General features: G+C 43.9%; 1 protein-coding gene across 1 annotated transcript in view; it reads left to right on the top strand.

Annotated features, from left to right (window-relative positions):
* Nucleotides 1–13,379, top strand: part of SCAF4 (SR-related CTD associated factor 4) — a 211,875-nt gene extending 198,496 nt beyond the window's left edge. Inside the window, exon 20 of the mRNA XM_075335036.1 lies at nucleotides 11,144–13,379. Within this exon, the coding sequence (XP_075191151.1) occupies nucleotides 11,144–13,029 (1,886 nt within the window). The 3' untranslated portion in view covers nucleotides 13,030–13,379. The remainder of the gene's footprint in view (nucleotides 1–11,143) is intronic.
* Nucleotides 13,380–13,773: the final 394 nt, after the last annotated feature.

Here is a 13,773-nt window from a genome sequence, read left to right as displayed (position 1 = left end):
TATGTTGAGGCCTTTATTGTTGGTGAGGAGATTGGCAACCAGTGGGCAAGACAAAGTGAAATGTGGAGCTGGTATAACATATACATTGTTCTTTCGCCTTATGTAACCCCTTCATGCCATGGCCATTTTTCATTTTTTCCTTCCCTTTTTCGAAGACCCATATGTTTTTTTTTTATTTTTCCGCCAATATAGCCATATAAGGGCTTATTTTTTTGCAGGACGAGTTGTACTTTTGAATGTCATCCTTCATTTTATCATATACTGTTCTGCAACACTGGGAAACCAATTCCATATGCAGTGAAATTGCAAAAATAAAAGTTCAATTCCACAATTTATTTTTTGGTTTTGTTTTGTTTGTATTTCCCACCATATGGTAAATCTAACCTGGCAGATGATCCTCCTGGTCAGGATGAGTAACTTAGGCACCAATCATTCATAGTTGTTTTGGATATTTTTAAGTGGTGGAAAAAAAAAATCAGAAATTTAGAAGAGAAGAACTTTTGCTTTTTCCGCCATTTTCCGAGACCTGCAATGTTTTTATTTTTTTAGGATCTGGGGCTAGGTGATGGCTTCTTGTTTGTGCCCAAAGATGATTTTTTTTATTGATACTGTTTTAGTGTAGATAAAATATTTTGATCGCCTTTTATTGTATTTCATTGCAATGTTGGTGCAACCCTAAAAAGAAAACAACCCGTAATTCTGGTGTTTTTTTTTAAAAAAAATTTACCGCTACGTTGTTTACCGATCGTATTACTGTATTTTATATTTTCATAGATCAGATTTCTGAATTCAGCAATACCAAATATGTGTATTTTTAATTAAGGGGGGTTGATTTGAACTTTTTGTCTTTTTTTTCATATTGTTGGAAACTGTTCACTTTTTGCTTTATTTACTGGTACCCTTAGGCGACTTAAAGCTGCGACTGACTGATCCCTTGTGATTCATATATAAAGCAGTTTGATGCACGGCTCTGTATAGTAGAATTCAGAATCTCCTATAAATGTCGCACCAAACGATCGTAATGACAGACACAGGGGTCATCGGCTGACCCCCAGTTGTCATAACAACCCATCGGTGCCCCCGCAATCCCGTCACGGGCGTGACGATGATAGTGGGGAATGACTCTTGGCCAGCCAACACGCGGTAAATCCCGCTGTCAGAGATGAACAGCGGAATTTAGCTGGTTAACAGCTGCAGGTTGATTGCTGATCCACCCACAGCTGTTAGGGTCCCGTTACACGTAGCGACGGTCCAGCGATCCCGACAACGATACGACCTGGTCAGGATCGCTGGTACGTCACTACATGGTTGTTAGTGAGCTGTCAAACAGGCAGATCTAAGTAACGACGCAGCAGCGATTCTGCGGTTGTTGGGACCCTGCCAGACAGCAGCTATTCTGATGGGTGTTGAAAAGACAGAGCAAAAACACAGCGATACATCAACAGTTAAAAAATGAACCAGGACGTTCAGGTACGATCGGCGATATCACAGCGGGGGTGCGGTCGCTGCTATGTGTCACACATAGCGAGATCGCTGTTGCGTCACAAAACCTGTGACTTTTTTCACTATCGACATCGCTATTTGTAACTGGGGCTTTAGAGGCAGATGATGGCTGATCAGATCAACCGGCATCTGCATCGAAAGATGCTGTCTCAATGTGTGTGAGTCCGCATCAAAGGCAGGGACACAACATATGACATAAGTGTAAGTCCTATGCCTTGAAGGGGATAACATTGGGACATCCAAACAAAACATATAGTGCAACATTCTTATGACTGTGTGAAATATAAACTGTTGGTTAATCACGATGTGTCACATGGATTAGACTGATGAATAAAATGTGTTCCCAGTACAAGTACTGTGTACAGTGCAAACTACACGCCTGTCTGCCTCTTAACATATTTAATAAATAATTATGTTGAGGGGGGATAAGAGGATTTTTGAAAAGTTTATGATCCTTGAATGTGCCAGATCTATTTGCCCAAGGTATCACATGCACATGAGATGGGGACATAAAAAAAAAGCTTGCCATTTCTGTTAACCCCTTCATGACTGATTTTCCTCTTTACTCCCTCCCATTGAAATATAACAATTAATAAAAAAATAAATTGCACTTATTGATATCACCATGTCTAACAACCTCGGCTCTAAAATTATTACATTATACCAACCACAATGATAAGTTATATTTATTGTGAAAAAAAGCAGCTTGTTTGTTCATACTGTCACCCAAAAATGAAATAAAAATTGATCAAGAAGTAAACTATAAAAAAGAAAAATAACCTACGCATGACAGATAAAGTTACAACTCAAAATATAATAAAGTTACTTTTCAACATCCACACCATTATAATATTAATACAAAGTGTTACACCAGTATATTATAAATCCAAAGTGTGGTATATAAGGATCATGGAAAAATCGCTAGAACAACACCAAAACCAAAGAAAGAAAGCGATCAGACTTCCTATATAAATATGATATTTATTAATGCAAGATATAAAGCACAGTGACAATCATACAAAAAGGGTGTATCATCCAGTGCGGACCACAAGTATAAGATAGATGGAGCCCAAATGTGTGGAACTTAACCCGAATAAGGTCTATAACCAATAGCCATAACACATGTGAAAAGCAATTCAGTATATAAACAGAGATCCATAAGGGCCCATTGCGGAAGACAGGTAATGAAACAGTACAGACATGCAATCAGCATAATAACATTGCTTACCAATAGTCTAACCGCACACACTGGACGCCACCCCACCCGACGGACGTGCGTTTCGGCGGATGCCTACGTCAGGGGTGGTGACGTAGGCATCCGCCGAAACGCACGTCCGTCGGGTGGGGTGGCGTCCAGTGTGTGCGGTTAGACTATTGGTAAGCAATGTTATTATGCTGATTGCATGTCTGTACTGTTTCATTACCTGTCTTCCGCAATGGGCCCTTATGGATCTCTGTTTATATACTGAATTGCTTTTCACATGTGTTATGGCTATTGGTTATAGACCTTATTCGGGTTAAGTTCCACACATTTGGGCTCCATCTATCTTATACTTGTGGTCCGCACTGGATGATACACCCTTTTTGTATGATTGTCACTGTGCTTTATATCTTGCATTAATAAATATCATATTTATATAGGAAGTCTGATCGCTTTCTTTCTTTGGTTTTGACAACTCAAAATATGACTGCACAAATAAAAAATGGTACTTTTATTGTGAAAAAATTAGCACATTAGAAATAAATACATTTTGAAATTACTTGAATCATGGTAACCTGCGGAATAAAATTACTAACAAAAGTTGGGATGAATGACAAAGGTTTGTTTTCAGGGCGGCACGGTGGCTCAGTGGTTAGCACTGCAGTCTTGTGGTGGCTCAGTGGTTAGCATTGCAGTCTTGCAGCGCTGGGGTCCTGGGTTCATATTCCACCAAGGACAACATTTGAAAGGAGTTTGTATGTTCTCCCCGTCATGCGTGGGTTTCCTCCCACATTCCAAAGACATACCGATAGGGAATTTAGATTGGCAACACTGTCCCCATTGGGGATCACAATGTATATAAAGCGCTGTGGAATTAATAGTGCAATATAAATGAATACATTTATTATTATTTTCAAATAACTTTACAAGAACATCACTGTGACGGCCTCCATCAACCCCAAAGTCAGAAAAGTACAAATAACTTTACCTTTGAGTGTTAGTAATACTACTGCTGGGTATGAACACGGTGGAATCTTGAGATATCGGGCTTGTTACTTTCCCCAGAAATGTAAAATGTGCTGACTTTATTGACTGATCAGCTGAGTCCATGGCGCTATCCTTTGGAACTAATTGTTTCGAACTGGACATCAATCTTTACAGAACTCACTAAGAAGAGCTGCTATTGATCTAGCTTTATTTTACAGCACTTTTTTATTTTGGTCTTAATGGTTTTATACAACGCTTGTCAGCTGATTCATGCTGTGTAAACCACGAGCAGATAAAACAGACCTCTTTTGTTTTACACTGCAGTATTTCAGGGGAAACCGTGTAATTGCTAGATGACATTCTCATTCCGGTCTCCCATGAAAAGCAGTGTTCCCTTTTCTTAACCAATTCTCACCTCAATGTTCCAGCATGAATACATTCAACCCAAGGTGTGTTTAGAGTGCGTGCCCACGATCAGTGTTTGCAGCGTTTTGGACGCAGCATACGTCAGCTGTGTCTAAAATGCTGCGGTGTACAGTCCAAGCATAGTGAACGAGATTTCTAGAATCCCATACCCACTGTGCTCGTTTTTTACGCAGCAATCACTGACCTGCAGTGCGTGTATCCAGACCGCAGCATGTCAATGGTTTACTACGGAAGTGCATGCATCCTCTGTAGGGAGAACACAAGCAGGAGACCTGGGCACATACCCTAAAGGACACTTTACACGCTGTGATCTCGCTAGCAAGCGTACCCGCCCCTGTCGGTTATGCATCACAGGCAAATTGCTGCCCGTGGCGCACAAAATCGCTTACACCCGTCACATGGACTTACCTTTCCTGTGACGTCGCTGTGGCCGGCGAACCGCCTCCTTTCTAAGGGGGCGGTTCGTGCGGCGTCACAGCGACATCACACGGCAGCCGTCCAATAGAAACTGAGGGGCGGAGATGAGAGGTCGGAACATCCCGCCCACCTCCATCCTTCCTCATTGCCGGTGGACGCAGGTAAGGAGATATTCGTCGTTCCTGCGGTGTCACACATAGCGATGTGTGCTGCCTCAGGAACGACGAACAACCAGCGGCATGCACCACCAACGATATTATGAAAAGGAGCAACGTGTCAGCGATCAACGATTTTTGACGTTTTTGCGATCGTTGATCGTCGCTCCTACGTGTAGCACGCTGCGATGTCGCTAACGACGTGACCCCGACGATATATCGTTAGCGATGTTGCAGCGCGTAAAGCCCCCCTTTACACTGGGCGATGCACAGGGTTGAACAGCCACTGACCGGTAACTACAGATGACCAGACCTGAACTTTTAAAGTTTGGTGTTTCTACTGAACATAGATTTTGCAAAAAGAAAATTCAGTGTTCGAGTTTGGAATTCGGGTGCTTTACATATTGACTACTCGAGCGAGCATCGCTGTGCTTGGGTACGCTCGTGCTCAGCCCAGTGTGAGCCACACGTAGTGTTTGACCGGCTCACACTGGGGGTAAAATCGGCGTTATCGGAAGTGCTGTCTTTGTGACTGGGTGTATGTGGCTGGAGAGCCGAATGGCATAATCGGGGACTTCCAATGAGGTTCGGGTCCAGAAACAAAACTTTATCTAAAGTCCGGCTGAACCTGTAGAACCCGAACTTCCACGGGTCTACTCATCTCTACCAGTAATATGCTTAGCGGTCGTTCAATAGCCTGTAAACACAGTCCCACTAGGCTTCAGATGTGCACTCTGATCATTCTGTATTACATTGTTCAGTGCACTCATGCTGCTATTGTTCTCGTGAACAGGACAAGAAAGATGACTTTATGCAGCACAATAGATGATTTCACCTTAAAAAATAGTGGTTTGCTTAGACTGCACGAATATTGTGAAACCAGCGTTTTTACAGAGAATCTGTCAGGTGATTTGGTGGTACAATACTAATGTTATCTTAAAATAGGGCTTAAGGAGACCTTTCAGGATCAGTAACTTTTAGGCTATGTTCACACAGGGCTTTTTTGGTAAGTTTTCGCTGCTTTTTTTTAGCTGCAGATTTGCCTTGATTTTATGCAAATCCATGCTAATAAAAAGCCGCTTTTTACAGTCCCAGCAAAGTCTGAGATTTCTGAAATCTCATGCACACACACAAACAAACATATCAGGGGTTTTTTCCTGACTGTTTTGTCAAATACCTGCGTTTTTGGTCAGGTTTTTAAAGAATGAGCTCGTCAATTCTTTGCTGCAGATTTGTTGCTTTTTTTCATTGAAACAACCCATTTTGTAGAAAAAATGCAGCAAATCTGCAGCAAAAACGCCACTAAAAACACACCAAAAACGCGGATGACTCAGAGATTTCCTGCCACAAGATCAGGTTTTAGTCAGGGAAAAAAACTTTCCAAAAAAGCCCTGTGTGAACATAGCCTAATTATTAAAACTTCTCCTGCTATCTTGCAGCAAGCGCATTAAAATTCAGTGTCTCTTGCAAAGCGTGTCAAGTGGGAGCGAGGCCATAAGATCCATTTACACTGCATGACTCATGACTCGTGGATGAACATTTTTTTTTTTTTTTTTACCAAAATTGTTTTTATTGAAAATTTCAAAATATAATTACCGCACTATTATGGGGTTACCAAACCCCAAAATGTCCACCCCACCCACCCAGCAAACATTCAATAAGTACTCGAGACATGTATTGAAGAGTCACAGCTCTTTTTGAAAGAGAAAAGAGATATTAGTTAAACAAGCAAATGGAGGTTAATATAAGGCTGCTTTCACTACGTTTTTTTAACATGCGTCATGAACGTTTTTTTGCTGTAAAAGCGGATCCTGCTTTTACAGCAAAAAAACGCATGCAAACGCATGTGTTATTTTGCAGGATCCTGTCACTTTAAGTTTATGGGCGGACATTGGAGTTATGTGATCAGGAGTCAGTGGAACTAAACGTGATAGACTGGGAGCTGGCTTCGGAGGCTCGTAACCAAGGTAAACATCGGGTAACTTGCTTGGATAACCGATGTTTACGTTGGTTACGAGCATCCGCAGGTGCTAGAAGCTGGGCTGCCTGCACACGTAACCAACGTAAACATCGGGTAACTAAGAGAAAAGCTTTGCTTGGTTACCACCCGATATTTATCTTGGTTATGAGTGTCCGCAGCTCTCACGTGAGGGAGAGGGAGGGGGAGGGGGAGAGAGACGGAGAGGGAGGGGGAGGGGGAGAGAGAGGGAGGTGGAGAGAGAGGGAGGTGGAGAGAAAAGGGGAGAGAGAGGGAGGGGGAGAGAGAAGGGGAGAGAGAGGGAGGGGGAGAGAGAGGGAGGAGGGAGAGAGAGAGGGAGGGGGGAGAGAGACGGAGAGGGAGAGAGACAGAGAGGGACTGATCACGCCAGGCTGGTTTCTGGGCATGCTCAGTAGAGCAAGCAGGATCCTGTGTATCAGCATGCCAGCGTTCACATACATTTGCATGCTGTTTAGTCAGGATCCAGCAATTTGCAGTATTTGGACGCTGCTCAAAAACGCTACAAGTAGCGTTTTTGTAGAATGTTAAAAAACTGCAAGTCGCTGGATCCTCACTATAACGCACGCAAACGCAGGTGAACGCATGTTGACGCGAGTCCATTGCAAATGCATTGAAATGAAAACGCATTTGCACTGGATCCGTTTTTGCGTTAAACGTTTATGACTTATGTTAAAAAAACGTAGTGTGAAAGCAGCCGGAGGCTGCTTTCACACTACTTTTTTTTAACATCAGTCATTAACGTTTTTTTAACGCAAAAATGGACGCATGTGAACGGTGGCATGCTGATACACAGGATCCTGCTTGCTCTACTGAGCATGCCCAGAAACCAGCCTCGGGTGATCAATCTCTCTCTCCACCTCCCTCCCTCTCTCCCTTCCTCCCTCTCTCTCTCCACCTCCCTGCCTCCCCCTCCCTCTCCACTCTCCCCTGCCTGAGAGCGGAGGACGCTCGTAACCAAGGTAAACATCGGGTAACCACGGTCTTAGTTACCCGATGTTTACGTTGGTAACGTGTGCAGGGAGCCGGCTCGTAGCAGCTGCAGACGCTCATAACCAATGTAAATATCGCGTATCCAAGCAAGTTACCTGATGCTTACCTTGGTTACGAGCCTCCACAGCTGTTAGATGCCGGCTCCCAGTCTATCACGTTCAATTCCCCTCACTCCCGATCACATGACTCCAATGCCCGCCCATAAACTTAAAGTGACAGGATCCTGCAAAATAACACATGCGTTTGCATGCGTTTTTTCTGCTGTAAAAGCAGGATCCGCTTTTGCAGCAAAAAAAGTTCATGACGCATGTTAAAAAAACGTAGTGTGAAAGCAGCCTAATTCCTACAACATCGGCTATTTGTTATGCACAGTGCTAGCAACGGCGGAGCTTCAAGCAAATGATTCACTATAACATTTTGCTAGTAGTAACGGTTCAATTCCCAGCTTCAGTTTAGAACAGGCCAAGGCGAAATCTAAACAGATGCCTAGACGCTAAACCTGAATCCTCAATCCAAGGGACCCATATTTTGTCAAATTTAAAAATACAATTCCTTTTCAAGTATATCCCCTTTTCTAAGTTTATCAACTAGTTTATTTTCTTAATAAATGCTGAAATAGTTGAGCCCCCGTCACATTTAGCAACTTACCAGCGATCCTGAAAACGATGACACCTGATAAGGATCGCTGGAAGGTCGCTGGTGAGATGTCACACAGTCAGACCTTACCAACGACTCATTAACGATGCAGGTCGCAGTAGCGACCTGTATAACGATCTCTGCTGTCATTGTGACCCTGTCAAACACAGCGATGCGTCCTGCCCAGCAGGACATTGCCTTTGAAGAAAATGGTCCAGGACATTCAGCAACGACCGGCGACCTCACAGCAGGGGCCAGGTCGTTGCTGGATGTCACACATAACGAGATCGCTAGCGAGATCGCTGTTGCGTCACGTGACTCAGCAGCGATGTCTCTAGCAATGTAGCTTAGTGAGACGTGGCCTTTGGCGTTTGGTGAGAGAGAGAGAGAAAATCACAGTTGCATGACACTCGGCTCACGCTCACAGCCTGAGCTGAGGGTCATTAGCGGAAGCGAGGCCTAAGAGAACACATCACCTATGCCCTGTAAGATGTGATTTGAAATTATTTATTAAAGGGAACCTGTCACCACTTTTTTGGTGTATAAGCTGCGGCCACCACCACCGGGCTCTTATATACAGAATGTTAGAATACTGTATATAAGAGCCCAGGCTGTTGTGACAGCATAAAAAAACACTTTATAATACTTACCTAACGGTCGCTCTGCGGTGGATGAGGGCCTAATGGGCATCTCCGTTGTCCAGTGTGGGCGCCTTCCCTTTCGTCCATCTTCGGTTTCTTTCTGAAACCTGTGTGCATGACGCATCCTACGTCATACACACTCGCCGGTTCTGCGCAGGCGCACTACAATAATTTGATCTGCCCTGCTCAGGACCTGAATGCCGGCGAGTGTGAATGACATAGGACGCGTCATTTCACACAGGCTTCAGAAGAATGAGAACAAAGATGGCCGAAAGAGGCGGCACCGGACAATGGAGACGCCCATTAGGCCCTCATGCACCACAGAGCGACCATTAGGTAAGTATTATAAAGTGTTTTTTATGTTGTCACAGCGGCCTGGGCTCGTATATACAGTATGTTAGAATGTGTGTATAAGAGCCCGGTGGTGGTGGCCGCAGCTTATACACCAAAAAAGTGGTGACAGGTTCCCTTTAAGATGTTGTTGCTACATGATGGATTTGTCAATCAGATACTGGATTGATAGTTGTCCAATTTCTGTTCTCAGTATCTCCAATGTTTTGCTTAGCTTTAGATAATCCGATTTGGGGACAATCCAGGGTGTAATGTACGTTGAGACCACCAGAACGCTCTGGATGTTGGATTGGCCGACGTGGCCAAAATATGCAGGCTTGTGCAAGTTTGTTCTCGTGTAAAAAGTTACTCCCTTGAGGAAGCCATATAATGCGAAACGTGCTCCCGCATACGTGATTTGTTGGTTGTCATAGGTCTACAAAATGGGTGAGACAATGTCAATTTTGGGGGGTTACACAAATGTCCATTTAATTTGTGGCTAAATTATTCACTATGGATTGTACTTTTTATAAGCCCATCATTGACAGCCCTTTGCTTCCTTCCCGATTTCATGTAATATGTTTTTTGTTTTTTGTTTTTTTTTTATAACTGCAGTATTATGTGTAGTTTTATTTAGTAGATAATCTCAAAGTATTTATTGTTATCCTCTATCAATTACTCCTTTATGTCTTATGTAATGGTGATTATATCCTTGTTTGAGTTATGGGCATTAATTTAATGGTGATATGGGGGTAACTATGTGAAGATTTTTTTACTGTCGAGCTCCTTTGCAAATCATGTTCCGTTAAAGGGTCTCTTTAGCTTTAAGAAGCTTAGTGTAGTGCTTTCATCCATAGAAACAAAACTTTGTAAGGCTATGTGCGCACGTTGCGTACTAGCCCTGCAGAAATTTCTGCAGCGATCTGAAGAGCACACGTGCGCTTCAAATCGCTGCAGAAAATGTCCGTAGAGAAAAAAAAAAAAAAGCCGATTCCATGCGCTCTGACTGCAGCTCCTGCCATAGACCGAGCAGGAGCTGCCGGCAAAGCGCACGGAAGAAGTTACATGTCACTTCTTAGAACGCAGCGCTTCGGGCAGCAGTCGAAGCGCTGCGCTCTAAAACGCCACGTGCGCACGGCCCCTGCATAATCTCCATAGATTATGCAGGGCACGCAGGACGCATGCAGTTACGCTGCGCTACAAAGCGCAGCGTAACTGCATGTATTTATGCAACGTGCGCACGTAGCCTAAGGATAGCAGAGCTTTGAAATCTTAATGGAAACAATACACTCGTAGTAGCGAAATATGTCCATGTTGAGCCAGTAAGGAACAATGGGGAAGATTTCAGCTCTGATACTTGTCCAATTGTGAATGCAGCTTGAGTATAGGTTGTAAATCAGGATCCATAGAAGATCTATAAAACAATGTATTTGCAAAGTTACTAAATTTGATATATGTGTGAACAACTGGTCTTGTAATGTTACAAAAATAGCTATAAATGTGCCTTTTCAGTTAAGATCGTGTGACTTGTAAACATTGACTAATATAGCACTGCATCACGTTCTGATATTTACACCGTTATATAATACATTTATTGCTAAATTGTTAGGTTAGGGCAACGCTCAGATGGAATTTTTAATAAAAATGTTTCAAAATTTGCAATTTCTTTTCAACTTTCTATTGTTCATATATCATACTCATAAGTATACCATCTGAGATATAATGATCATAGTGCTATCAAAGAAGTGCATTATACTATTGTCAACAACTGTACTTTTCCGTATGAATCCTAATTTTGCATTGCGTTTTATATAGAGACTCTTCCGATAATGATTTATTTTTGGTTTTTTTTTTGCAGGTGCTTCACAGGGTGGAACTACACAGGGACCCCAGACAGATGCTACAACAGGCTCAAACCAGGGTCCTCCTGGTCCACCTCAAGGCCCTCCTGGTCAACCCCAAGGTCCCCCTGGTTCACATCAAGATCCTCCTGGTTCACATCAAGATCCTCCTGGTTCACATCAAGATCCTCCTGGTTCACATCAAGATCCTCCTGGTTCACATCAAGATCCCCCTGGTTCACATCAAGATCCCCCTGGTTCACATCAAGATCCCCCTGGTTCACATCAAGATCCCCCTGGTTCACATCAAAATTCCCCTGGTTCACATCAAGATTCCCCTGGTTCACATCAAGATCCTCCTGGTTCATACCAAGGGCCTCCTGGTCGATTTCAAGGCCCTCCTGGTCAACCCCAAGGTCCTCCTGGTCCACACCATGGTCCTCCTGGTCCACACCATGGTCCTCCTGGTCCACACCATGGTCCTCCTGGTCCACACTATGGTCCTCCTGGTCCACACTATGGTCCTCCTGGTGCACACTATGGTGGTCCTGGTCCACACCATGGTGGTCCTGGTCCACACCATGGTCCTCCTGGTCCACACCATGGTCCTCCTGGTCCTCACCAAGGTCCTTCTGGACCATACCAAGGTCCTTCTGGACCATACCAAGGTCATCCTGGTCCACACGAAAGGCCTCCTGGTCCACACGAAAGGTATCCTGGTCCACAAGAAAGGCCTCCTGGTCCACACCAAGGGCCTCCACACTCATCTCAAGGTCCACCTCAGGGCCCTCCACAAAGTACTTCAGGTTCATCACAAGGATCATCCCACGGTCCCTCAATTCAGTCTCACTCTCCTCAAACTGGTCCACCTCAGGGGCCTTCCACAGGAACATCAACAGGTCTTCTGGGAGCAAGACCAGGGCTTATACCACTACAAAGGCCACCTGGAGTACCCTCACATCACATGCAAAGATTTCCTGGCATGCCAAATAGACCAATGCCACCTCACTTGGCTCACAGAGGTGGTCCTCATGGGCCAGGTGGCTTTGGAATGCCACCACCACATAGGATGAGAGGTCCTTTCCCACCTCCAGGGCAGTTTGGAAGGGGAGGACATGGGGGGCCAGAAGAAGGCAGACCATTTAGAAATGATAGGCGTGACTTTAATCCTGATCGACATGGGTTTAATCCTGAAAGAGGTGAGAGGCATGGATTTAATCCTGAAAGAAATGAAAGAATTCGGTTTCAGCCTGAGGCAGAGGATGAATTTGATCCGGATATGGAGGAGGGGCCTGAGTTCAATCCAGAGATGGATGAGGGTCCAGAATTCAATCCTGAAATGGAAGAAGAGCAAGAATTCCAGCCAGAGAGACCAGGGTTTAATCCAGATAGGCAGGGTTTCCGTCCTGACAGGCCAGGTTTTAATCCCGAACGACAGGGCTTTCATCCAGAAAGACAAGGTTTCCATCCAGATAGAAATGACCGTCCAGGATTTCATCCTGACAGAGAAAGAGAGAGGTTTGGTAGGAGGCCATTTGGGAACCGTAATGAGGATGAACGAGAACATTTTGGTAATCGATTTGATGATCGGGATCTTGAGCGACCAGGACCAGGGCGTGGGCGAAGAAATTGGGGCAGAGGAAGTCCTGATAGAACTAGGGAAAGTGAAGAAAGAAATAGATGGTCAGTAGGGCGAGAAAGGGAGCCCAGACGAGTACTTCTTGATTTCCCAGATGCTAGAAAGCAAAGTATAAATGAGAACCATGAGCCTGAAAAGAGTAAACCTGAAATCCCAGAGAAAAAGAAAGATGAACCTAAAGAGCAGAAACCTGCTGTTGAGGAGAAGCCTTCTAATACATCGACATCTTCTGACCCAGCAAAAAAGGAATCTGGATCAACATAAGACGCTGCACGCTAGGACTTTACCGGGGGTGGGTGGGGGGGTCCATTTTGTTGTGTAGAGCTTCAGAGTTGTATAATATGCTGTAAAATATTTGCTTCTGCTGTATGCTATCCTGTTATAGTTTCTTGAGAATTGTAAACTAATTGGCTTTCCTTCTAATTAAATGGTTACGAAAAGTTCCAACATGTTATTAAAAAAACAAAATCAAGCCTCCTAAGTTTTGCTGTAGCTTTTTAAATACCATCTTTAAAAAGTTTACAGATTTTATTTTTTTTTTAATGGGAGAAGCACCTTTTAGCCCTTGAAAACATTAGGGCTGTGTTTTTAATAAACTATATTTTCGTAACAAATTATGTGTGATTCTTAGATTTGGATAAGAAGAGAATATTAGTAATATCCTACAAGACAAAAAAAAACCTTATTTTCAACCTATCCTTCGCTCAAAGGATTTTGGTTTTTTTGCTAATTGAGGGAACCACATTTAGAGGTGTTGTCCACTATTTTTACATTGATGGCCTATCCTTAGGCCACTCAGCTGTTCACTGTCCCATCGGCGGCCACTAGGAGGCGGATGTGAAGTGCCCGGCTGCGGCCACTACCAGAAGACGGAACTGCTCCGGAGTTGAGCATTTCCGGCTGCCACTGCTGGGACCAAGACCAGCGGATCGGTGGGGGTGCCAGGTGACTTTTCAAACATTGATGACCTATCCTAAAAATAGACCATCAATGTATAAGTAGTGGACA

This window comes from Anomaloglossus baeobatrachus, chromosome 2 (assembly GCF_048569485.1).
Source record: "Anomaloglossus baeobatrachus isolate aAnoBae1 chromosome 2, aAnoBae1.hap1, whole genome shotgun sequence".
Lineage (NCBI taxonomy): Eukaryota > Metazoa > Chordata > Amphibia > Anura > Aromobatidae > Anomaloglossus > Anomaloglossus baeobatrachus.
This window is presented reverse-complemented; position numbering and strand designations above follow the sequence as displayed.